This window comes from Telopea speciosissima, chromosome 9 (assembly GCF_018873765.1).
Source record: "Telopea speciosissima isolate NSW1024214 ecotype Mountain lineage chromosome 9, Tspe_v1, whole genome shotgun sequence".
NCBI classification, from domain to species: domain Eukaryota; kingdom Viridiplantae; phylum Streptophyta; class Magnoliopsida; order Proteales; family Proteaceae; genus Telopea; species Telopea speciosissima.
In genome coordinates this window covers 13,853,480-13,879,562 of record NC_057924.1, presented here as the reverse complement: position 1 = coordinate 13,879,562, position 26,083 = coordinate 13,853,480, and the positions used below count along the sequence as shown (strand labels likewise).

The following is a 26,083-nucleotide window of genomic DNA, read 5'->3' as shown; positions in this document are numbered from 1 at the left end:
CCTAACCTAGAAAAATGGTAGCAGTGAGAATATCTTAAATAGTCATACTCTATTATCTCACACACGATTACGAACAATGGAAACTATAATCACAAGACTTCAAAAGTTAAGATTGAAGGCAGGATAAGGCATGTCACTAGTTACTAGGGATGTAAATGAATAGCCTAAATCCGTGTCCATATCCGTTTAACACTATCCAAATCCGCCCGAAAGCTAAACGGAGGCGGATACGGATAGGCTATAGCTATCTGAAAAGCTATATATACATGTAAGCGAATAAAATATCTGATCTATATCCATGTCCAAAAGCTAATCGGATGCGAATATAGCATTATCCAAGGTGAATCCGATCCGTTTACATCCCTACTAGTTACTCTCCATATGATCGTAGTTAACCCCCTTTAGTGCAAACTAAATTCTTGCAAATCAACCTTCAAAATATAATAGCTCAAGTAGACCCTACCAGCAGCTGTTGCACTCAACTACACGGACACATGGAGACTCTAAGAGTAGTACTCAACAAGTTTCAAGAAAAACTACCAAAGATTGGCAAAACAACAGTGTAGAAAACACAACTGAAGGAGAGTTTGGAGATCAAATGAGAGCATTCATAGATGATGTCCAACAATAAAATTCGTCCTCTACTTCGGTAGACTGCCTGAGACTCCGATCAATCAGCTCCTTCCACGGTCATAAAAACCTAAAACATGCACGTGAAAGAAGAATGTGCATGAATTGTGAGGAATCGAAACCTTTACAAACATACATTGACGGGTTCTGAATCTTAAATTCTTTAAAATACAACTACAAAATAGAATCAGTATAAAGTGGTAACGGTTGGCTTCATGGTTTGTAAGGTGAATTGGAGAAATGGTGATGATGAGCCTAAACGGCTTGAGTTGAAGAGCCTGGGTGATCAGATGTTTTGGGATTGTTTTCCTCCTTGGTCCCCCTCTTTGCAAGACTTCCCTGGATGTAAAGGAAATTGTCTTTAGCTTAGAAAAAAGGGAGGAATTGAGCCACTGTCATTGCCATTGCAAGGTTGCAGGGACAGCAGATATCATTGCTGACTACTTAGAGCCTCCCCTTTACTTAGATAATACTCAACCAAATTAACTTAGCTTGTTACTCTTCCGATGAATATTGATTGTATTCAAAATTTACACAACGTAAATAAAACAAAAAAAAGGTTAATTATCTGTAACAATGGAAGGTGATGTTTCCAAAAATCACAAGATAAATATGAGCCATCCATTTTACATTTTTTAAATCTAAACTGTGTTCCCACAGTTTAGATTAAACAAAGAAGTGTAAACTTACTTTGCAGAATATAAAAAGCTATCAATGAACAATACTAAGCTGCAGAAGGGGGATGTATGATCATACCTTATAAACCAGGAGGATGATGATGATGAGCACATCTTAGTAAATGCTTCTACCAATGAGTAACAGGGTGCTCAGAAAAGACTCCAGGCATGAAGTGTAAACTCAATTAATTACAATAGTAGGGAAGATGCAACTAAAGACAAAAAGCAGTCCGATTGTCCTTCCCTCACCTGGAAGATGAAAAAAAGAATAACAAATAGCAGCAACCACAGTTCCATACACACCAACAAATTCCCTCGGAAGAAAAAAAAATACCGCTACTCAATATCTTTTTACAACTAGTCCCCCTCCAACCTGCAAAATCATACACATTAATTCGGTGAGAAATGCAGGTAAGATTAATAAAAATAGAGGCACGCATGTATATAAATTCATGAAATAATTTAGACACTTATGTCAAATTGGAATAGTTGTTAAACTTTAACACTTCTGTGCCATTCTTGGAACCATTTGATAGTGAATTGTACATAGAAAGTCTTATTGTGCTTGATGCTATAATATACACAGCCCATCTACGGCTCTACACAACATCACACAGTTCAAACAATGTGTCGGCTACTTTTGCTGATTGTTACCACCATTTTCAAAAAACAAGTTTTACTCTAGAAGATATGTTAAAATTTTGCTGGCTGCATAAAATATGGACCATTCAGAAGGTGAACCAATTGAATTGTCCAGATTGCCCTCTCAGTGTAAATAACTGTGCAACAGAGACACAAATAAGATGACTTTTACTGAACCTATATAATATCTCTCCCCCCCGCAACCATCACAGGACTTGGATTGGACAAACAAGCCACTAGCAGCAGTGGAATACTTCAATATTCTAACCAGACCATTGTGTTTCTTCCAATAAAAAGAGGAGTAAATCTCACCTCACTCCAGAGAAAGAACCAGGACCAGGAACCGCCAGAGAAAGCAGCGTCAAGAAACTCCGACTCCGGCACCAGGCTCTCAAGCAGCAGTGTCCGCTGGGCAATTACCACCCAGTGATTTACGCACTGGATACAATCTTTTTGCAGCTCTGTGCTCTGACAACTCTGCAGTACCTACTTCCAGCCTCGAGACTCCTTCTGGACGGTTATCCCCGATAGGTCGCAATCATCAAGGCTTTTTTCCCTCTTGAGGTCAACTTTGATCGAAGCCTTTCTGAACTCCCTCCTTGATAAATTGATCCTCTCTGAGCAAGGATGATCGAAGCTTCTATGTACCTCTGTCCCTGCAGTCTGGCGATGGCTCAGCTCTTCTTTGCTCTGGCACAGGTATTTTGGACTCTCCATCGAGGCGAGAAGACTCGTGCCTGGGCTCTTTATCGAGGCAAGTCCTAAACCCTCCTCTGCTTTCGCTCCCTGTGGTCCCCACCCCTTATAACCCTCCTATCTTTACTAAATCTGTCCCTCTTGACACTGGGCCCTCCCACCCTAGCCCGTCCACTTTAATTCCTTCTACCCCTCACTCTCGGGTTCCTCAAACCAACCACCTATGGACTCTCGGGTTCCTCAAACCAACCCAAACCCAATAACCTCTGCCTCCGCTTCTTCACCCGACTATTCTGCTTCTCGTTTCAGTTCCCAGATTCCTTCAACTCCCAAAATCCCCTTGGCTAATCCCTCCCATTATCCTTTGCGCTCCTACCCTCGGTTGTTCCAATGAATCAAGGAGAAATTTGGAATACCGGGGGTCTAAATTCCCCCTCCATACATTATGCTGTTTGTTCTAGAATTAAACTTCTTCATGCTTGCTTCTGCTGCCTCTTAGAAACTCACATAAAAGAGGCTAATTCTGCTCCATTGCCCCTGGTTGATCTCTCTTAGCCAACTACCCTTCTCACCCTAATTGCCATATTTGGCTAATCTGGGATCCGTCAAAAATCAAAATCTCTCTTCTTTCGTCGTCCTCCCAATACCTTCACCTCAATTTCTCGGATTGCCTTGGTCATTCCAATTTCCTTTTTACCTTGGTTTATGCCTCTAACAGCCCAGATGAAAGGTTATCCCTCTAGAATGATCTTCACTCTCTAGCAGGTCCGATTGCTACTCTCCCGTGGGGTATGGGAGGTGATTTCAATGTTGTTCGATATGATCATGAGAAGCAAGGAGGGGATCATTTAGACTTAGATTATGTGGCTGCCTTCAATTACTGCATTGAGGATATTGGAGCTAGTGATATTTGGCTGGTTCTAAATTTTCTTGGAACAATAACGAGCTGGTAACCCCTGTATTGCTTGCAAGTTGGACAGTGTGATGGGAAATGAAGCCTGGCTCTCCTCCTTTCCCTCTCTCATGCTACTTTTGACAATCCAGGTATCTCTGATCATTGTCCTATTTCCCTGTTTATTCAACCCTATATTTCTTTTGGGCCCAAACCATTCAAATATTTTGATGTGGTCTTCCCACCCTTCTTTCCTACCTATTGTTAAGGAGGCTTGGGATAGACCTGTTCAAGCTTTCTCCTTCCCCCTCATTACCTTTGCCAGGAAGCTTAAGAATGTTAAATTGGCTCTCAAAAGATTGGAATACTATCTCTTTTGGTAATATCTCTCAGCGGGTTTTTTGATTGTAGAGACAAGCTTTCTACCACACAGGATCAACTTCAAATTGATTTCCTCAATACCCAGCTAACAGAAGAAGAAAAGTTACCTCCTATGAGCTCTCATCTTTGTTACTCCAAGAGGAAAGTTTTTTAAGGCAGAAATCCAGGATTAAATGGCAGGAATTAGGTAACTCCAACTAGGCATATTTTCCTCGTTCTATGAAATCTAGAACCAATATGAACTTTATTCTTCAGCTTACAGATACAAATGGTTCTTCTGTTCATCGGGTCAAAGACATTAAGGATTTAGCAGTTGGCTACTTTAAAAATCTGTTTAGTGGCTCTCAAGGGGACTCAGGCCTAATCCCAGACAATCTCTTGAATAAATCAATTCCAATAGAGCTTCAGTCCTCTCTCCAGGCCACTCCATCTGAAGACGAAATTGTGGCTGCTTGATGGCTTTAGCTTGGGTTTCTTTCTAGTTTCTTGGGACATCATCAAAGAGGACCTCATAAAGGTTGTCAAGAGTTTTTTCTTCAATTCCAATCAAATCAAAGGAATCAACCATACTTTCCTCTGCCTTATTCCCAAGAAAGAGGGTGCATCAAATATGGGTGACTTTAGGCCAATAGCTCTTTGCAACCTTCTCTACAAATTCATTGCTAAGATCCTTGCCATTAGACTAAAGGCTGTTGTGGATTTCCTTGTCAGTGAAAACCAGTCAGCTTTTATTCCTGGTCGTAGCATTTCTGAAAAAAAAAAATCTCCTATGCAATGAGATTGTAAGAGGATTTGACAGAAAATCTCACTCCCTTGCAGCCCTCATGAAGATTGACATTCACAAGGCCTTTGGCTCTTTGAGATGGGGGATTTCATTGATAAAGTTTTGAACAAGATGGGCTTCAATGTATTTCTTCTCCAAAATTCTCAATTTTAGTAAATAGAAGCCTAGCTAGGTATTTTCCCTCATCAGTGGGAATTCATCAGGGCTGCCCTCTCTCCCCTTATATCTTCACTTTGGCTCTGGAAGTTATCTCAAGAAACATTAAAACTCGTAAGGTCAGCAGCTTATAGCTCCTCTCCCCAAGTGCAAAGCTCTCAAGCTAACCCACCTTGCCTTTGCTGATGATCTTATGATCTTTTCCAAAGCTTCCATTAGTTCTTTTGAGAATATCATGGCTTGCCTGCAACACTTTGAAGATCTTTCAGGCCTTCAAATCAACCCCACAAAGTCGCTATTATTCCTTGCAGGGGTTACTGAGTTTAAGAAAGCTTCTCTGATTGATATGTCTGGGTTTTCTCTTGGGCAATTTCCAGTTAAATATTTGCGCCTACAACTTATGCCTGCTAGGCTTACTGTACATCACTACTCCCCCATGCTAGATCTTATGCGGAAAAAGCTTCAACTTTGGAAAGGAAAGCTTCTCTCTTATGCCAGTCGGTTAGTTCTTGTCAAATCAGTGTTGCAATCCTTATACATTTACTGGTTAGGCATATTCGGTCTTCCCTCCTCCACTATCAAGTCTTTGGAACCCCTTACGGCTTCTTTTCTCTAGAAAGGTAAAGAAATTTCCAGATTTCTCCATCCCACCAGCTGAACCTCCATTTGCCTTCCCAAAGAAGAGAGAGGTTTAGGGCTTCGTTGTATCAAAGATGTGAATTCAGCCAGTATCATAAAGCTGATTTGGAAGATTGCTTCTAAACTCGTAGTATTTGGGTTGACTGGATTCAATCAGGTCCTTTTCGGAATGATTCCATGTGGACGGACTCAGTCCCTTCAGATGCCTCATGGGTTTGGCACAAGATCCTTGCTCTTAGGCCTATTGCCTTAGGAGCTATTAGTTCTCAGATTGGTAATGGCAACTCTACTTGTCTTTGACTAGACAACCTTCGGGATTCTTCTTCACTTGGTCTCTCCAAGAGTCATCTACAATTGTGGTCTGAATAGACAATCTTTGGTTGCTGATATTATTTCTGAAAATGGCTGGGACCCCCGGCCACTCTTCACCCAATGCTTAACAATGTGTGGGATGCTCTTTCTTCCATTCATAGAAGACCCTCAAAGAGGGATGACCTAGTAATTTGGTCCTCTACCACTTCTGGTCCATTTAGTTCTAAAGCAGCTTGGAACTTCATTTGTGCTAGAGGCCCTCAGCCAGTCAGCCCCTTTGGAGAAAGCTCAATTGTGTATTGCTCAATTGGTTCACCCCAAAGATGTAGATCCAAGCCTCCTCAAGTTGAAGAAACCACCCTAGGCATAGGGTCATAGTAGGAGCCTTAGATTAGTTCTATACTAAGTTTTATTTTTATGTTTTTAACTAAACCGGTTCAAATTGGTTGCATCCAATTGGTTCAATTTAAGTTGGTCTAGTTTAAGTGATTTAATTAAGTGTCTTTTCTTTTAATCTTTTAAGTTATTAGGGGTAGATAAGTCTTTTAACTCTTAAAATTTCAAACAGTTTTAATTAGGTCCACCCCTCCACGATTTAGTGAGGGAGTGTTTTGTTTAAATTAGGATTTGGCCTATGGCCTTCTATTGTTAATATAGAAATCATGGGAGGCTCCCCCACAGTTTTAGTTTTGAAAAAAACATTTGTTTTGCTGCTGCCATTGCAGCTGCTGTTGAGCTCTACATGAGTTTGCCTTGTGAGTAACATCAAGGTGAAGGGCTGGTGGATCTCCAGTGACTCCTTGCATTTTTTAGATCGGGAGGTTCTTCTTCAAAGCTGTCTTCGAGGTTGGTGCCATTGAAGATCTTAAATCAGTAAGTTACTTACTGTTTCAGCATTCCCATCTTCTTCTTAATCCTCCCACCTAAACCTAATCGATCCCCATAAACCCTAATTGTTCTAAAATCTGTCCAGCCTTATCCCTCCACTCAAATCCATTCGAACTTCAACCACAAATCCATTACAACGTCTCCTCCACTCGACCTAACCTACAGCCCCAACTGTCCATCAAAACCCTAATTCCCTCATTCCCACTAAACCCCCAAAAAAAAACCTAAAACACAGAATTCATACTTCCAGCCATCCATTCCTCATCAAACTTCAATCGAGTCTTCCCCTCACTGTTTAGGAAACTTGATCCCAAGCTCAGCCCCAAAACTCCACTCTAAACCCTAATTTCAACCTAAATTCTAAAACCCAAAACCCGAAACCCTAATCCTAATTTCTGGAATTTTTAATTTTGTTCAAACCTACACTATTAGCTTCTCCTAGACTTGCCCATTAAAACCATATAAGATTCAAATCCATTCTCATAAACCTAACCCTAGATTCGACCCTAAATACCCCAATCAGTCAGCACCTTTGTGAGGGTCTGATCTACCTGGCTCCTAGTAGGTCTTGTACCTATCTAGGACTACATCACATGTGAAAATTCAGGAGAAAGAAATACCGCAAACTGACTATTTTAGATACCTGGGGTCAGCCATAAATAAAGAAGGTGATATAGATGATGATGTTTTACTGAGAATTAAAGTGGGATGGATGAGTAGTTATATGAAGTATCCATACTGCCACTAACATCTGATTTCCCTTGAATAATTATCCCTCACTTGAAAAAAAAATCCTAACGACAAAAGCAAAACCCAGCGCCACCGCTGAGGAGCAGCCCGGCCGTGCTCCTCTCCCCCCACCCCCCGCCTCTTGCCCTTGCTTTCTTCCTCCTTTTTTTAACTCTTCTTCACCAGGTTTTAGAGTCTGGTAGTGAGGTTGGCCTCCTCCTTCCCCCTTCTCCTTCTACTTCTCTCCCTCCCTTTCTTCCTCCTTCACTTTCTCCTCTTCTTCTTCGGGATTTGGAGCTTGGTCTTCTCATTTGGACCAGCGTAGTTGTTGGTTATATGGGACGGAATACCGTGGGGGGCATTCAGGTCTTTTCCTCTTTTAATTATTCTTTGTATTGAGTCGGTCATATAAGGGACAATTCTGTCCATGTAATTGTCTTTTCTTATTATAAATACATTGCTTGGGATCAGTCTTTAATCATCCAAGCCTTACTCTAATTCTGAATCTGTTAACATGGCATCAGAGCAGGTTTCGAATTAGGGTCTTTCCTTCTCTTCTATTCATAGTTGTCACGGCGTCACGGCGATCCAAGTCGGTGGAGGGGTGTCACGTCGATATATCGACATGTCGCCCGCCATGGCGAGCATGTCGACCATGTTTTATTTTTTATTTTCTCTATTTTTAATGTGTTAATAGATGTATACTCAAGCCATGTTTTATTTTTTCTCTATTGTTTCTCAAGTTTTAAGAAGAAAATTCAGATATCGAAGAAGAAATCGAAGAGGGAAAGAAGAAATCGAAGAGGGAAAGAAGACAGGAAGAAGAAATCGAAGAGGGAAAGAAGACAGGAAGAAGAAATCGAAGAAGAAATCGAAAAGAAATTGAAGAGGGAAAGAAGAAATCGAAGAGGGAAGAAGAAATCGAAGAGGGAAAGAGAGTCGGAAGAAGAAATCAAAGAGGGTCGCCATGGCGTAGGTCGCCATGCAGCCCTCTCAGCGCCAGACGCCATGGCGACGCCATGACAACTATGCTTCTATTCTCGGCTTCTTCTTTCATTTCTCTCTCTCGATCTTCCTCCTCTCTCCTCTCTTTCCTTCTTTTGTTCTCTATTCTCACAATAGGGCACCACTGATGAGGTGATCAATAGATCCAGCTGCTGCCCTCCATCACCTCATAAAATGCTAAAGAGTTCTGATCGATAGGAACCAGCACCCTGCCTGCATCGATCTAGGGGATTGGATTGTCTGTTGCAGCTGTTTTTTGGAGACACCTATTATCATCATTACAAAGGTCTCTCCCTCAATTTCTGGCCCTTCTCTTGAAGTATTTACTGGGTTTCTCATCACAACAGCCCTTCTCTACGATTTGGATTTCTCTGCTGCACTTATGGATGACTCTGAAATATCTACTGGCACTTCGGCTGTTGATGGGCATGGTAGGGCTGAAACCCGTGACTTTCTCCCTAATCCTATCAAAATGGATGGCTCCAATTACCTGATATGGTCTCACTCTGCATTCTTTGCCACTGCTGGTCGTGGGCTTACTGACCATATTAATGGTACCACCGTTATGCCAACTGAACCTGGTCCTCTTCTGGAAAGGTGGATCTCCAATAATGATGTACTCATGTCTTATTTAATTGGCTCAATGCAACCAAACCTTGCAAGTGGTTTTCTTCTTCTTGATACAGCTCATCAGATCTGGTCTGCCTGAAAGGAAACATACGGACAGCTTGGTAATGATGCCCAAGTGTATGAACTCCAAAAAAAGGCCACTCATACCATTCAGGGGGAGTTATCAGTCTCCGAATATTATGCTACCTTGCACACTCTCTGGCAGCAATTGGACCATTTTTCTGATTTTCACCCCACTATAGTTGTCGATATTGCTGCATATAAGAAGCATGTGGACAAAATAAGAGTTTATGTTTTTTGGCTGGTTTGAATGCGGAGTATGACCAGATTCGTGTTCAAGTGTTGGGCCATTCCCCTTTTCCCACACTTGAACAGTCCTATGCTTTGGTCTCCTCTAAAGAAAATCGTAGGGCTGTTATGTTGTACCCTCCTACCACTGACAAATCAGCCCTCCAGACTGCTACCCTGGCTACTCCTGCACCTGTTGGAAACCTTTCTCTTGGTGATTCTACTACAGGCACTGTTACTTGTGAGCATTGTCACAAGCCCTACCACACCAAAGAGAAATGTTGGAAGCTTCACGGGAAACCAGCCGACTTTGAAGCAAAATGGGCTACCAAGAAAATATCAAAGGACAAGGCTCATCACACTGAGACTGTTACCACAGCCCTTGCTATTGACCTTGGTCTATCCCAGGATGATCCACAGGCATTCCTACGTATGCTAAAGACTTCTACTGTTGTCGCTACTACTACATCAGCTACTGCCAATTCCTCTGCTCCTTTAAGTTCATATTTTGCTCGATTAGGTATCCCATTTGGTGGTCACAGTGCTTCTGTAGCATCCCATCCTTAGATCATAGATTATGGTGCTATAGACCACATGACTGGATCTTCTAGTCTTTTTCATCGTTATTCTCCCACTTCAGGGAAGGACAAAGTCAAGGTAGCTGATGGTTCCCTTTCCTCCATCTCTGGAAAATGATCTATTAACTGCACCTCTTCCCTTACCTTGTCTTCAGTTTTATACGTTCCTAATTTTACTACTAATCTTCTCTCCATTAGTAGTCTTACTCGTGAGCTTAATTGCAAAGTAACCTTTTTTTCCTTCTCGTTGAGTTTTTCAGGATTTGGTGACAGGGAAGACGATTGGATGTGGTAAAGTGCAAGGTGGATTGTACCTGCTTGATGATGGTCGTCCTTCTCCACCAACCTTACCTTCTCCACTCCATCAAAATTCATTGGTCTCTTCTGAACTTTACCAATGGCACTCTAGATTAGGTCATCCCCTATTAGGAACTTTATCTCATTTGTTTACTGCTTTAGTCAAGGGTTGTAATAAAGATGAATTCTATTGTGAGGCTTGTGTTCTGGCCAAACAGACACGTTCAACTTATTCCAGATCTAACAAAAGAAATTCTTGTTTTTCTCATGTGGTTCATTCTAATGTTTGGGGCCCTAGTCGTAAGACTTCCATTTTTGGGCATCGTTGGTTTGTATCATTTATAGATTGTCACTCTAGAAACACATGGATATACCTTTTGCACACAAAAAGTGAGGTTTTTTCATGTTTTCAGCATTTCCATAAGATGATCCAAACTCAATTCCAGGCCACTCTCAAAGTTTTGAGATGTGACAAAGGAACAGAGTATAAAGAGGGTCACTTCCAAGAATATCTTGCTAACCATGGTATTATTCACCAAACTAGTTGTGTTAATACCCTAGCCCAAAATGGTGTGGCTAAAAGGAAGAACCGTCACTTACTAGAGGTAGCTAGGGCATTGATGTTTGCTTGACATGTTCCCTCCCAATATTGGGGAGATGCTGTTCTCATTGCAGCCTATCTCATTAATAGATTGCCTACTAGGGTCCTTGACTCCTGTAGTCCAGCTGAGGTTTTACTTGGGAATTCCTCTTTTGTGGTTTCATCCAAGGTACTTGGTTGTGTATGTTATGCTAGGGATACTAAGTCCCCTGGCAAACTTGAACCCCGAGGATTGCGGTGTATTTTTTTGGGTTATTCCACAACCCAGAAGGGTTATAAGTGTTATCATTCCCCTTCCTGTCGTACTCTAGTCAATATGGATGTTACTCATGAAGGGCTTTCTTATTATTCTTCACCACCTCTTCAGAGGGAAAGTTCTAAAGAAGATGTGTTTCCTTCACTTGAGCCTACTATTCTTGAGATTTCATCTCCTCCTATGGCTGCTGCCCCATCCCCTTTGGCTGCTGCCCTATCTCCTTTGGCTGTTGTCCCATCTCCTTTGGTTGTTGCCCCATCTCCTTTGGCTACTGCCCCATCTCCTTTGCCTGGTTCCCCTACACCTTTAGATAATCCTATACAGGGGGAGACTATGGAAAATGGTGATGGGAAAGCTCCTGCTCAGGGGGAGTTGCCTCCAATTCAGAGAATCATAGGTAAATTTCAGAAGAGGATTGACGACTCCAACATTTTAACCTATCAAAAAGGATGTTCTAGAAAAGGGCAGCTTTAATCCATTGTAGTACCAATACCTATCCAGTTGCTGACTCTGGATCCAAACCCTACTTCTCCTGGTAAGATTTCTCCTTCCGACCTACCTATTGCTCATTGCAGGTACTAAGACATGCACTCAGCATCCCATTTCACGCTTTGCTTCTTATAGTTCTCTTTCTCCATCTTTTCGTGCATTTGTGTCCTCTCTTGTATTTCCATTCCTAAAAATTGGCAAGAAGCTTATACAGATGGAAAGTGGAAGGCAGCAATGTTGGAAGAAATGAGAGCATTGAAAAAAAATAATACTCGGGATCTTGTAGCTCTTCCTCCAAGGAAACAACCAATGAGATGTAAATGGGTGTTTGTAGTCAAACAAAAGGTTGATGGGACTGTGGATCAATATAAGGCCCGCCTGGTTGCAAAGGGCTTTACCCAGACTTATGGGGTTGATTATCAGGAGACCTTCGCACTAGTAGCTAAACTAAATATTGTAAGAGTGTTATTGTCCTGTGTTGTAAATCTTGGATGGGATCTTCAGCAGTTGGATGTGAAGAATGCCTTCCTCCATGGAGAGCTAGAGGAAGAGGTATATATGGATATTCCACCAAGCTTCTCTGATGATAAGACCAAGGGCAAGGTCTATAAATTGAAGCGTGTTCTTTATGGGTTGAAGCAATCACCTAGAGCTTGATTCAGTAGGCTTCACAAAGCTATGGTTTCAATGGGAAATAAGCAAAACAATGCTGATCATACACTGTTCATCAAACGAGTTGGTAATAAAGTAACTATTCTCATAGTCTATGTTGATAATGTGGTAACCGGAGATGATGGTTATGAGATCAAGAAATTGAAGCACTTCCTTGGCCGGGAGTGTCGCCTAGCCAGCACTCCCATGTGTCTATCTATCTCCTCCTCAAAACAAGGGGGTAAAGATGTCATTTCATATGGAGAGGAGAGAGATAGACTCTTAGGAGTACTGGTGTAGACCATACTCCCGGACAGAGAACTTTCTGCCTTTAATTTATTTGACTTTGTTTTATTTTGGTAGAAAGTTATGTAGGAGTAATAGTTTCCTAGTCCAATATTACTTCTATTTGTGTTGAAGAATTGTAGGAGTCTTTTCTTATTTATATACTTGTATCCACCAAAGATTTCAGATTTGAAGAATGGAATAATGAATCGAGTTTGTGAGTGCCTGCGTGGTCTGTTTTGTTCGCCTTCCCCTCTCTCTCGGATGTTCTTATCTCCTTCGGTGAGTTCCCTTGCTTCTTCCTCCTCTCTTTTTCTGCCCCCTCCCCTTCCTTCTGTTATCTTCCCTCCCTATTATGTTCAATGAAAACCCAGCTATCCATGCTGTCCATCGATCTCCTTCATTGTTATTCTAGAGCTTTTGGAGCACCAATCAAGTACATAACATTTAGTATCAGAGCCAGGCACCATGTCATGGGTTTGTCACGGTAAGGGCTACCTGGAGTAGAGTGAAAATCGTCAAGAAAGGGCTACCTACTGCCAGGCAGAAACCTAGGGCAGAGTGGAGCCACTTGGAAAGGGCTATCTACCGCCGAGGACAACGTTTACGGAAGCGTGGTGGTCTGTTATGTGCCTAATGGGGCTCGATCTAGTGGATAGGCACTAGATTAGGCCAGTCTAGTATGGGAATAGGTTAAAGGGCTTGATAACACGTTCCATCAACTATGGAGCTTTTGGCGTATTGGTCAAATACCTAACATTCACCCCCCTCCCTCCCTCTTTACAACCTTGGAAAACCACTCCTTATCCCTGGGTGGCCCTACGCCTGAAATTTCAGGCTCAACCAATAACAATTTAAGGCATTTTCTTCTTCGTGGATTCTTGGTTTTCCGCCTCCTTGCTTTGGCTGGAGGTTGAAGACGATAACCCCTCCCACATGATTTTGGTTGTTTTATTTTATTCCCTCAATTTCCCTTAATGCCCCTCACTACCTCTCTTATCCCCTTGTATCCTTCTTTTTTGAGTTACTTCGAAGTCTACCCTCACTCAATAAATATAATCCCCACTTGTATTGATGCAGATTCCCGCCTAACAAGGTTCAAATTGAGCAACAGATGTCCAGATTGGCTAGGAGGCTGACCGAACTCTCGTCTAACACTAACTTGAACTACGGCCTCAAAATAGATAGCAATGACCAATCAATATGTCCCGGCCTGAGGCCAACTGGTATCTTACGGCTTCTTTTCCAGGAATTTATCTCCAACTACAAGTTTCCTTTATTTTAGGAAACTGAAACTACCATCTTTATGTCCCATGTATGGAGAAACTACAGGTCCTTAAAATCAGCCCATGTTGGCCCAATATGGAGGAGATATGGCTTACGTTATGGAAGTTATACAAATCCTATTTTTTGTAGGAGTTGTTTTGGGGAATTATCACACGAAGATATTTATTATAAGAGGACAGCACTTGTGGGCCTGGTTGAGGACAGATTTAGCAAGATTTAATGAGCTTTATCTTCAAGCCAGTATGTTACTTAGCGTGGAGGATCTCATTAAATTATAGGCATGTGGTCTAATTTAAGTTGTTATTTAAGTGTTTTATTTCAAGTCTTTTGGTGTAATCAGGTTACTATATACAACCTGCATTAGAATTAAGAAGTTTTTATTTCTTTGTTCGCTTACATTCTATAAGAAGAGGGGAGGGACGTTTCAGAAAAAGAACGATGAGATGAAAAACAGAGTGTGGTTGTTAACCATGTAGCTGTGAGAGACCTCGAGGTGAGATGTCTGGGTAAGAGTGAGAGACCCAAACCACTATCATATCCTTTTATTTTATTCTTTCACCTGTAACAGAAGAGAAAGAGAGAGAAATTTTTCTATTTAGTTTTGTTTTCCCTATTTTATTAATCCTGTTGCAATTGATCTCCCACTGGTTCGAGGTATTCTACAGTATGTATCCTTCCCTATTGAGTCAAACAATAGCCCGTTTGAATTCTGGTTTATTACAAGTTTTCCGCTCCCGTTTGAAAATTTGTGATAAAATTACAGATTTGCCATTCTTTCCTTGTAACTTGGTATTTGGCATTTGGGTGGGCCCATAGCATTCCCAAACAGGGTTTCCGAACCAAGGACTGCATCAGGATCAAATCCAAGCGGCGGGGGGTAAGGGAAACCTTGGTAGTTAATGTTACTATGCTTTGAGTTTCAGAAAAGAGAATCCTTTCGGTACTACGTCAAGATTTATGGATACCACTCTGTCCCTCAACCTCAACCTCACTTCCGTATCAGCTCTAAAATCCATTCCTTTCAAGTTTTATCACATTCTGATAATCTAAGACCCAACTACTTAATCCCTAATTGAAACATATGCTCTATACATCTACTTAGAAAAAATGCCATATCACAGCAGACACTTCTATGTTCAATGTAAATATCATGTTGGACACTTAAAAATGTAACCTACTTGCAATATCTCACTGTTTAGTTTGAAATCCTAATCGAGATATTCTTCTTTCAATTCAATCGCCATAAACTCTACAAGAACCACTGCAAGTGCATAGGGGTCAACTCTAACCAACCGATACTAATATAAGAGTGTACGGTCAAACACCGTATACCAACACTGGTCAAAATTTTACACTTGATAAAGAAACATATGAAAAAAGAATTATAAACTTGGAGAATTGACTGGTTCTTGGACTTTCAAGTTAATAAGGGCATTCATATTTACCTATATACTGTATCTGCAAAAGATGAGCACAAAGCAAAAATTTAGGCATAAGCCGTCATAGTTTTGGTGAATCCTTCATATATCAGAGATTTTCCAACTTCAATCACACAATAACCAAAATCATTCTACATGAAAGATGAATAAGAGCAAATTCTTTTGGGAGCATAGGAAAAGGCTAATAGAAGCATATTACAAGAGTTTCAATGCACAGCATCACAAAATGCATATTGCACAATTCAAATGACCTAGGTCCCTTTTTGATTTGATGTGAAATATTTGAAAAGACATATACAAGATATTTTTCAAGAAAATGATATGCAATTATAGATCTCATGCCCATCTTGAGGAAAAGTTGATGGTTCCTAAATTTTCTGTTATCCATAGTGCTGATAATGTTTATCTAAGTGCAAAATAACATAAATTCTCTGGAAAACATGCACAATATCTTACATATAAACAAACAGAGCCCAAAATCCAAATTGTATAATTCAGATGTAAAAGTGCAGAACCTAAAAGTACTATTTCATTTTGTACACAAATAAGCATCAACAAGAAATTTCAAAATCAAGACTGAAATTTTTGAATGAAGAATACCACAAATCATAAATGATTAGATTTTTTGCCCGCAAGAATACGAGATATCTGGAGGCCCCTGCTAAATGCTTCGTTGAAGAGGATCCTTGTTTGCATAGCCTGGGACCCTGGCAGCCATGAGAGTAGCGCCACAGGAGCCATAACAATAACTCCAAACAAAATATCATATAGACGAGCGAGGGCAACCACAGTCTTCCACACCACAGAAGAGCGCAAAAAGGGCCTGAGTACTTGAGCAATGGATATGAGACCCCAACCTGTAGGTATGAATGCCATCAAGCTTGTGAAAAGGTCCAGAAATTTTAAACGGCTGAACTGCATCAACACAACGATCAGTAGAATTATGAGCACAATGACAAGGAGCTGAACCAGCCGGTAGTAGATGTGTTTTTTGGCGGAATACTTGTCTCGAGCATATGATATTATCACATAGATACCAACAGCTACAACCATGTAGATCCAAGATAGCAAGTAAACAACAATACTGGTGCTACCTCCAGCAATGCCCAGCTGGTATACAATCCCATACTGAAAAAAGAAAAAACGGAGATCTAAAATTATCTCCAGTAATTTCCCCCAGAGACCAGTCACCCTCAGATGGTCCTGTTCCTCATACCACCATGTCTCCCAGCTTTCATCTGCTTTAGTGAATACTCCACCACGATACCATATCCAGTTCAAAAAATCATCCCAATCGTATACAGTTTTTAACCAATCAAATCCGGACGGGTTGAAAACAAAGGGAGCCATGATCCATGACACTACCAAGAACCAACTTGAGATTGTCATGGCTATGTAAACAAAAGTATTCCTTGCTATAGAGCTGTGCAAAGCGTAAACAGTCAGTATAACCCCAAGCTCAATTGCCTTCCCAAAATGACTGCGAGCATAGAGTCTATAGTTCTCTGCAAAGCTCTTATGTTCCACAACAAAACCACGCCCTGTGGCTCGATATTTCGCACCACCATGAAGGATGGTCCGGCCAAAGAAATGGGTACGAGTACCCATTGAAAATGTGTAAAAAACAGATGAAAGCTGGAGCTGCATCGTCAAGAAATCCCACACTGCAGCAAGGAACCCCTGCTCAAGAGTGTATTCCACAATCATTGGGAGGGCAGTGAAAAGACCCATCTGGATGATGAACTGCTGATTCAAGATTGTGCCTAGAGCTTTATTATTGTTAGAGTTCTCCATCATAGCAGCCTCAATGCCACTTAGAGCAAGATAAAGGCGGCCCCATAAAAATGCATAAACAGTCAAGACGACCACCATTGTGTTGAAAAAGAATCCAACAGTGGTGTAAAAGAATGAGAGCATCCGGAAGAAATCCAGCCTGTGCCCCAACCGGTAGACATCCCTGCTTGCAACCTGCTCGCCATTGCCGCTGGCAACCTTTGCCTCAAACATCGATATCTGATTCAATCCAACATCCCTTCCCTTACCAACCTGAATGTATTCATGATGTGTCACATTGCCACCCCGAAGTGTGCAGTTGAATCCCGCAAATATGTCTTCACTGATGTTGATTACCCTGGAAGCCTTGCTAATGCCACCCCGCGTCAAGAACCAGAATCTATCAAACACATCTGGGTGGCCATAATGCATTCGCACCTTTAGAGGGTTAGCCAAAACACGCTGTCCCAAGGTTACAAAGCTTGTCTCCTGAGCAGACATGAACCAAGCAAGTGAAGAAACAGAACCAGTGAAGATATGTTCACGGACTCCCAAGATTGTGGGCTTACGGATACCATAGTAGGTCTTGAATTCCTGTAACAGGTTCCGCATCTTGAGGGCCTCCTCAAAATAGTTGTCTTGGTTCATATCAATGGTCTGAACTGCATCACCACGAGTGAAGATAATGGCATGATTCTGATTTTCTGGCTTACCCTCTCCAAGCTTCAAAGGACCAGGCAACCTGATCCGGTAGATTTCAACTTCCCTCTCCAATTGTGTATCATACTTCACAAGGACAGAGTAATACTCCACCTGATCCCTCCCTGTGTGAACCTCATCAACATAGGCAACTCGGAGGGCTTCATTGTTTTTCATCAGATATAAAATCTCCTCAGCGCGTGGATCTTTCCCTTTTTGAGCTCCATAGATCTGGCAACTGACCACATATACATATTTCATCATAGCAGTCCCATATTCATGGCCTTTAAATAACAGGTTGACGCCACTATCCACCCTGCTAAGACTCCGGGAAGATGGTGATCTACTTGTACCTAGAGCATCCGTAGCACCATCAACCCTCATTGAACCAAGAGATGCTAGTTCTTGTGACCCTGCCCTGATGTCCATCTCTGATGCAGAATCAAGAAAGGCAAGCATCTTGAGAGCCTTGTAGTAATACATCATTCCCCTTACAGTGCGAGATAGCGTCTGACCTCTGTGTGATGCCCAAAGACGGAGTTCTCTGAGCTTGGTTGTCCATATCTCACTGTCATCCCCTGTTCCCTCTCTTCGCATCCGCTCCATGAAATTCTTCCACTCATCATCATAAATCTTCTGCAAATAAAACAGGATAGATACACCATCTTCGTTTTCACTCCTCAGCTGTTCTTTGCTGTAAATGACATCTTCATTGTAGTAGGGAGTAAGGACACTGAAAGCCATCATTTTCTCAACTTGGGGAGCATGGGGCATGTTCATGAAGAGGGAGTTACTAAAGAATGCAATACGCCGTCTTGCCTCAAGATTCTTTGGAACATTGTTCATTGAGTCTCTAGAGGAAAAAATTGTATGCAAACGCCGTACCTGCCGGTAGAAGGATGCATTTTCAACACCAGGCAATTCCACAGCATTCTCAAATAGTAGCTCTGTGCTGGTGTTAGACCTGAGAGGCACCAATCCATCCTCCCTCAGCTGCTCAGTGGTCCTCTTCACCTTTGGGAAATCCCGAATAAAAACCTCATATAGGGCCTGCAATACATTCACCACCCGGCCCATATCTTTCTTTGGTTTGTTAATGAGTTCAAGAAGGGTTATCAATTTGGAATGCATCTGTGGCAGCGCAGTCGTCTTGTATGTCTGTGTGAACTTTTCAATCTGAATTGCATGATCAATCTCTTGGAACAAGGTTGTAATGATTGAATGTTCTTCTGTGCCATCTTTGACAATCTCAAGAAGCAAGTACTTGATGCTGTCATAAGATTCTATAACCGCACACCGCCTGTACTCGTTCTTGCAAATCTTCCTCACGAGCCATTTGTCAGGTGCATCTACCAATTCTTTTGCCTGGCTAAGAGCAAGAAGCAGCTCATTGCATAGGAGAAAACAAGGCCAGCGGATGACCCTGATGTTCCAAGAGTTGGGTGTCAGTTCTAAAAGCTCAACCTCAAGGTCGCTAATGATGTCTTCTTCCCTAAATGTTTCAATTACTTCATTCCACAGCAGTGCAAACCTGTGCGCCTCAACCTGATTCGATTCAATCTTCTTGAAGGGCCTGCCTAGCCCATATCTCAGCTTCAGTCTGTTTATGGCATCATGGAACTTGCTCTTCAGCGTCCCTCGGTAATTTAACAATTGCTCTTCCGGCATGAGATTAAACTGCATTGCACTTGCGAAGAACTGGAACCTAAGCCTCAATTGTTGGATGTTTCGAATCTCACCCAGGTGTGAGAACAACCCAACCATAGCCCCAACCAAGGATGAGATAATCGAGTACCATATCTGCAGGTCCATGAGGTAGATCAAGACAACAGGAAGCCATAGCAGTCCAACAGCAAACCTATTCGTGTTACTGAAGAACTCATGCCATTTGAAATTAGTGATCTTGAGCTGCAAAAGAGCTCTGGTTGGGGCGACCATGGGCTCGATCTGGAGGAAATAGCTGAAGGTGAACTTGCAAGCCAGAACCACAACCCAGAACAAGGTGTACTTGATATTATCGACAAGCCCTTCCCGGAGGCCGCGACCCACAAAGGACCTTGTCTGGAACCACCACGTTAAAGCGTAGAAGATCCTAAAATTCGTCTCCTCCAGGAAGTTTCTGATCCAGGGCAGAATAAAGAGAGCCACTGCAAGCAGCTCAGGGATGATAAAAACAAGGGCAGCCTCAAGAAAAGTCACCAGCCTACGATTTGCTGCCGCAGACCACTTCCCATCCTGATTCCTCTGTGACCAAATCCTTACATAGAGAACAATGAATGCAATAGTCCATCCCGAGGCAAAAACGCACTTCAGAATCATCCTCAACGCAACCAACATCGTATCCCATGACACCCGACTGTACTGGGTACCAGCATCAAGCAGCGACTTAAGGAATCGAAGACACCCCCAGGTGATAAACACGGTAAGCATTTTAGCCTGCACATCACGATTGCCCAACGCGCCCCAAGGAGTACTGTTGCCCTCCCAAGCAACGATAAGAGCCGCTTGAAAGAATAGTATGAGCATAACCCAAAGGCGATCGAAGCTGCGATACAAATTCCAGAACGTTCTCTGCTCAACATATCCAGTCTTACCGACACCTTTACCCTGAGCCCTAGTTACAAAGAAGTTGCTGCCAACATGGATCGGCCACTTGAGTTGCTTGAAGCAGTGGCGGCTCCAGAAGAACTCGTTAATGTCATCATAATTTCTCCAATTGGAGTGAGGGGCAGTGCCATTCCGACTGTTGTCGACCTCGGCACGAATAATATTATAGATAGGGGTGACAACACGGTTTAAGAAAGCGTCTTCGCCTGAGATAGAAGGGATAACAGGTCTTCCCGTGTTCTCGTCAATGTAGTCTTCGAGGATGCGATTGAGTTCCAAGGCCATATGATGGAAGATGTAGCAGATGCATTCAGGGACAAATCGGAGATTGGCAGCTTCGCCCCATATGAGCAGGTAGAGGGAAATGTAGAGGAGCTCACGGCGGTGGTGAGAAGCGGAGGGCTCACGGCGATCGGAGATCCAGACGTTGGACTTATGACCAAGATAAGAACACCAGGAGGTGTAGTTTCTGAGGAGCTTCTTGCGGAATCTGCGAAGGACAGTAGGTTCAAGGGTGTCGATGTTGTCCGGAGGTTGTTCGAGGCGCATCTGGGAGTTGGCGAGGTGAAGGACCAGATGCTCTCTCTGGTTCCGAACGTTATCGCGTTGGAAGCCGAAGAAGGCACCCAACCAGTCCAGTAGGTCCATACCATCGCGCCAAACGACGAAGGGAGGCTTCCGGAGATCTCCAACGGTGCGGAGGGCAGCGGCAGCGGCACGAACTTCTGGGTAACGGAGGGATGGATGGTCGTGCAAAAGGTTATGCACGGGAATGATGTTATAGGGTTCTTCCGCTGGAGGACCTGCTGAGGCGGAGGGCTGTGGTGGTGGTGGCGGCGGCGCTCCTCCTCCGGTGCCGACGGAGGCAGTGCGGGAGGGAGGTGGTCGCTGTCTCAAGCTCATAGCATCGGATTCGGATTCGGATTCGCAAAATGTACGCTAAGCGCGATTTTCTGACTTTTAGGGCCTGAGCTGTGCAGATGGATCGAATTAGCGTGGTTTTTGGCGCGGTGTGGGCCTCAACGTGGGAAGTTTAAACCGAAATTTAAAGTAAATAAAAAAGAAAAATCTTCTATAACTGGAGAAAATAAAAATCGACAATTTGCGCGTTACGAACCTTACGGTTTTTCAATTTTGTCAGCTATATCCGTTTTGGAATTTAGGGTGACCGGGTAAGGAAACGACTAGGTCAAGACGTCCAGTCATAAGACTCATAACTCAGTCCGTGTTTTTTTTTTGGGTTTCAAGAAGGAATAGCAGAAGAAATAGAAGTCAAAACGAAAACCAATTTCCAGAAAAGAGAACACTACCAGGTCGAGTATTTCTTGTAGTCTTGTATCTAGACAAAGGATCGTGCAAAATGATCGTCAAATTTTCATTTTTTGATGGGGGTATGGAGATCATTTCACGCAATCCTGTGTTTAAGCCTACCGTGCTCCTTATGCAACTAGATAGTGTTCTTTTCTCATAATTTATAAGGAAAAAAAAATGTTGTGGCAACATTCTCCAATGTCCTCTCACATGATGCAGGGAAATAACCACCCTATCGCTCCCTTTGGATGCCTCATGTGTGTGATCCCATCGGCTCGCATTAGTGCAAGGCGACATAGAAAACTCCGTCCTATAATATTAAAATAAATCATTTTTTAAATTATTTTGAAGGCAAAAATTAGTGTTTGATCGTTTATTTACTACACTAACACAGGGGTCAATGGACGAAGAAGCATCAACATGAATGAAACTTTTGATATCATAATAGGTGAAGTGATAATTTTATGCGTTCTTATGTCTAGGTACAAGGCCACGAAATCATTCCATAATTTTAAAAATATTTTTTATTCTACATTAAATAACTTTTAAGAATAAAATAAAGGAAAATTCAAAGGAAACTTACAATTGCTCATTTCAACATTTTGGTGAGAAACAAGATGCACCCATTGAATAATCTTCATCTCTAAATTTTCTATCCACGCGGCCACAAGTGAGAGAGAGAGAAACCAAACAAAGTAAGAGTTTTTTTTTTTTTTTTTTTGATAGGGAAGAATTTTTTATATTTAAATATTAAAATAAGACAAAAAGGTCGCGGTACGTACACTGAAGGACGCGTCAAACACTCAAACGACCGCAACCATTTCAACATCTCCCCAACGGTTGTTATTTTACATGGAAAGTAAACCCTAATAACTTAACATAAAAGCTTTTGAAATTTTATGTACTTTTTCAAGTTCGAAAATAAAGTGGGAAATAAATTTTTTGTTTTTTTGGTAAAATAAAGTGGGAGATGAAAGGGATGGAGGGAAGGCGGTATCAACGATTCAACGTTGAATGCGATCTGCAAGGAGGAGTGGCATGGATGGGTACCACATTGGCAGTCTGAGCCTTTTAGGGTTATTGTTTCTCACCAAGGGGGCATTTCACATTTGGACTAAAGAAGAAGAACATGAAAATTTTAAAAACTTTATAAAAATATTTATAAACATCTAAGCATTCATATGACTTCACTTGTAATCATTTTATATAAGTGATATTATTAGGGAAAAAGTTCTCTGTCCGGGAGTGTGGCCTCCGCCAACACTCTCATGAGTCTATCTCTCTCATCCCCATGTGAAAAGATATTTCTGCCCCCTTGTTTTAAGGGGGAGAGAGATAGACACATTGGAGTGCTGGTGTAGGCCACACTCCCGTACAGAAAACTGCTTCCCATATTATTATTAAGGGAAAAAGAACTCTGTCTAGGAGTGTGGCCTACACCAACACTCCCATGAGTCTATCCTCTCTCCTCTCCATATGAAAAAACAGCTCTCCCCTTTTATTTTAAAGAAGAGAGAGATAGACACATAGGAGTATTGGCATAGGCCTCATTCTGCGATAGAAAATTGCTTCCCTATTATTAAATGGTAAACAATAGGGAAATAGTTTTCTGTTGGGGAATGTGGCCTACGCTAGTATTTCCACTTGTCTATCTCTCTCCACGTCAAAACAAAGTGATAGAGGTGTCTTTTCATATGGGGATAGAAAGAGATAGACTCATTACCGGACAAAGTTATTTTTCCCAAATATTATATATATACAAAAAAATAAAACCTCACCAATTCCCTAAAAGTGCAGTTCGAGGTGGAGATGTTGACACCTGGTAGGTGCGACATCCAACGGTGCCAAGCTCCAGAAGAAAGAAAATAAAAAACTGGGGTGGTGCAGCTTGGACAGTTGGATGTCATGCTTGTCAAGTGTCGACATCTCCACCCGAACTACACTGCACTGCATCATAGGGAATTGGATAGGATTTTAATCTTAATACACCTATAATCTATACACCTATATGGCAATCTCCCTACACACCTATATGGCCAATCTCGTCCGGTCCTAGGAAGCCTTTGCACGCCTTCGTTACCTTTTGGGAGGCCTACGCCCCATAGAAACTGTCTACCTAAGACTATCCCTTGGCCCGTAGGTCCTGACACAAAGTTAGAATTCTAGCTCTTCCAGAGTGGTATCTCACTGATGGCTCGGGCCCCCCTGGAAGGAGGCCTTCGTTGCCCTCCACCTAAGTTGCGTAGGAAAGGCCCAAAGCGAGTCCTAGGGAACAATAAAGCTTGTTCCTATATATTTTTTATGTATTTAAATGCGAATCCATATTTGTTTTTCTTCGTAAACAATCTTCTCATTTATGTCTTTTAGAGCCCTTCTTGAGCGAACACATTTTTATGGAAAAAGAGAACATCTTGTAGTATTTTTTTTGTAATTACACATCACCCCTTGGTTTTCAAACGAAATTCATATCACCCCCTGGTTTTTGAAAAAACTCAAATCATCCCCTCTACAGTAACGGTGTTAGTCTGCTGTTAGTTATTGGTGTGAAAAAACTATTTTACCCTTGTACTAAAACATTAGAATTAAATTTATAATACTACCCTTCCTTCATCTTCAACATTGGTCAAGGGTAGTTTAAGAATTTAAATTTATTTAATTGACTGACATCATCACTTAACAGCATAAAACTAACAGTAGAGACTAACTTGTCATATTGGGATCTAAATTAGGGAGATATTTGAGTTTTTTTAAAAATCAGGGAATGATCTGAGTTTCTTTGAAAATCAGGGGGTGACGTGTAATTTACCTATATATAAACGATTGTGTTTTCAACCGTTGGATATATTGAAGGAGAGGATGTATTATAACACTTTGTGCACAGTCGAGCATAATATCTAAGTGCTTATTTTAATAAGAAAAGTTTATTTTGAATGCAACCCCACTTCCAGCCCATATCTTGAAAGTCGAAACAAAGTAAAAAAAAAAAAAAATTTTGATAAGAACAAAGTCAAAAATCAAAATGACCTTTTAAGAGCATATCCATTGTTTTTTCATACCGCTCCAAATACATTCTAGTTTACACCATTATCTTTTAATAGCGTTTCAGATCTTTCTATGATTGCTATTAAAAAATAAGAGAAAGTTTTCATACACGGTTGTGTAAACTGTCTATGTGAGAGGGTGAGAGTTTCAAGGCATTAATTAATGGGTGGGGATATGTGACTTTTTCAACTCTTTGTGAGAGACCCTTTCACATACACAGCCGGGTGTATGAAAACTTTCTCCTAAAATATAAAATAAAAATCTTTAAATGATTTATGGCAGGGCACATTGTTCAAGTTCGAGATACGAACCCCAAAAAAGAAAACAAAAAATGTTTAGGTGCGAGGTTGCCAAGATTTATAGAATAGGTAGATCCTGGATTGGGTTCCTCTCATCCAACGGATAGGTTGCCACAATGCTGTACCAGCACACATCCCAATGCAGCATTGTGGCAACTCAGCCGTTGGATGTGTGTTGCACACTATGCCACGCTAGAGAGGAGCCGGATCAGCAGATCTTACAGTATTTAACTAATGCGCAAGAGAATGTTACTCACGTGGCCCTTGCGTCATCACGAGGGCCAATAGGAGCATGCATGCAAGCATCATGGGAGTGGAATTTCCATTTTTCCATGGACGTGGGATGGTCATTTCATACCCACTTGTGTCTATGCGTAGAGGTCATTCTTTTCCCCTTAATTTACATATTAACTAAAAGGGAAAAGATCTATGTGGGGGAGATTGGCCCCTCCGCTCAGACAAGGGGTGGGGCGAGGGAGGAGGAAATGATTGCATTGCCTCCATGAAAGGGAAAAATGCCTGTCCTGTTGATGCTTCTTTGCATACTCCCATTGGTCCCTATGCACGTAGGGGCTACGCTCCCCCACAAAGAACTCTTCTACTCAATGGCATAGCCCCTGCGTCGGTGTGGGAGCCAATGAGGGGGGGGGGAAGGGGGAACATAAGGGCATCCAACAAGAGATGCGGGTGGTTATTTTGCACCCCCATTATGTGGGTGCACAGAGTGCAACCAGGCAGCGTTCTTTTTTCCTAAAAAATTTTGGAGAGAGGATTCTCTGAACAAACAAAATACACTACATGGCCTATGACATAGTTATGCTTTTGTGTCACGGTGTAAGGGCCACGTGATCAAATAACGTTCTTTTTCCATAAAATAATTTAGGGAGAGGTTCTATGAACAAATAGAGTACATTATACTTCCTCACATAGTCACATTGATTTTTGGGAAAATTACATGATTAGTTACTTTTGGGTTTTCATTTATAAAACTGTCCACTTTATGTTTGAGTTAACAAAAATAGACAAAAACAAGTTAAGGTTTACAAAACTGGACAAAATAGTATCTATCCCTTCCACACTTACTTTTTCAAACATTTTTATCCTTGTCATTGCCTTCTCG

The 26,083-nt window shown here is 41.8% G+C and overlaps 1 protein-coding gene and 1 non-coding gene across 3 annotated transcripts; both read right to left on the bottom strand.

Annotated features, from left to right (window-relative positions):
* Positions 1-1,433: 1,433 nt before the first annotated feature.
* On the bottom strand, positions 1,434-21,229 carry LOC122639827 (callose synthase 12-like). 2 transcript variants are annotated; one of them, XM_043832819.1, is made up of 3 exons: positions 15,833-21,229; positions 14,775-14,784; positions 1,434-1,680 (listed from the first exon to the last, which is right to left on the bottom strand). In XM_043832819.1, the coding sequence occupies exon 1, from the start codon at positions 21,212-21,214 to the stop codon at positions 15,839-15,841; it is 5,376 nt and encodes a 1,791-aa protein (XP_043688754.1). In that variant the 5' UTR covers positions 21,215-21,229; the 3' UTR covers positions 1,434-1,680; positions 14,775-14,784; positions 15,833-15,838. The 2 variants fall into 2 exon arrangements, with proteins under 2 accessions (XP_043688754.1, XP_043688753.1); XM_043832818.1 differs by lacking the exon at positions 14,775-14,784.
* Positions 18,121-18,201, bottom strand: LOC122641228. The gene has a single exon (XR_006329874.1). It is a non-coding gene; the product is annotated as a small nucleolar RNA J33 (small nucleolar RNA).
* Positions 21,230-26,083: the final 4,854 nt, after the last annotated feature.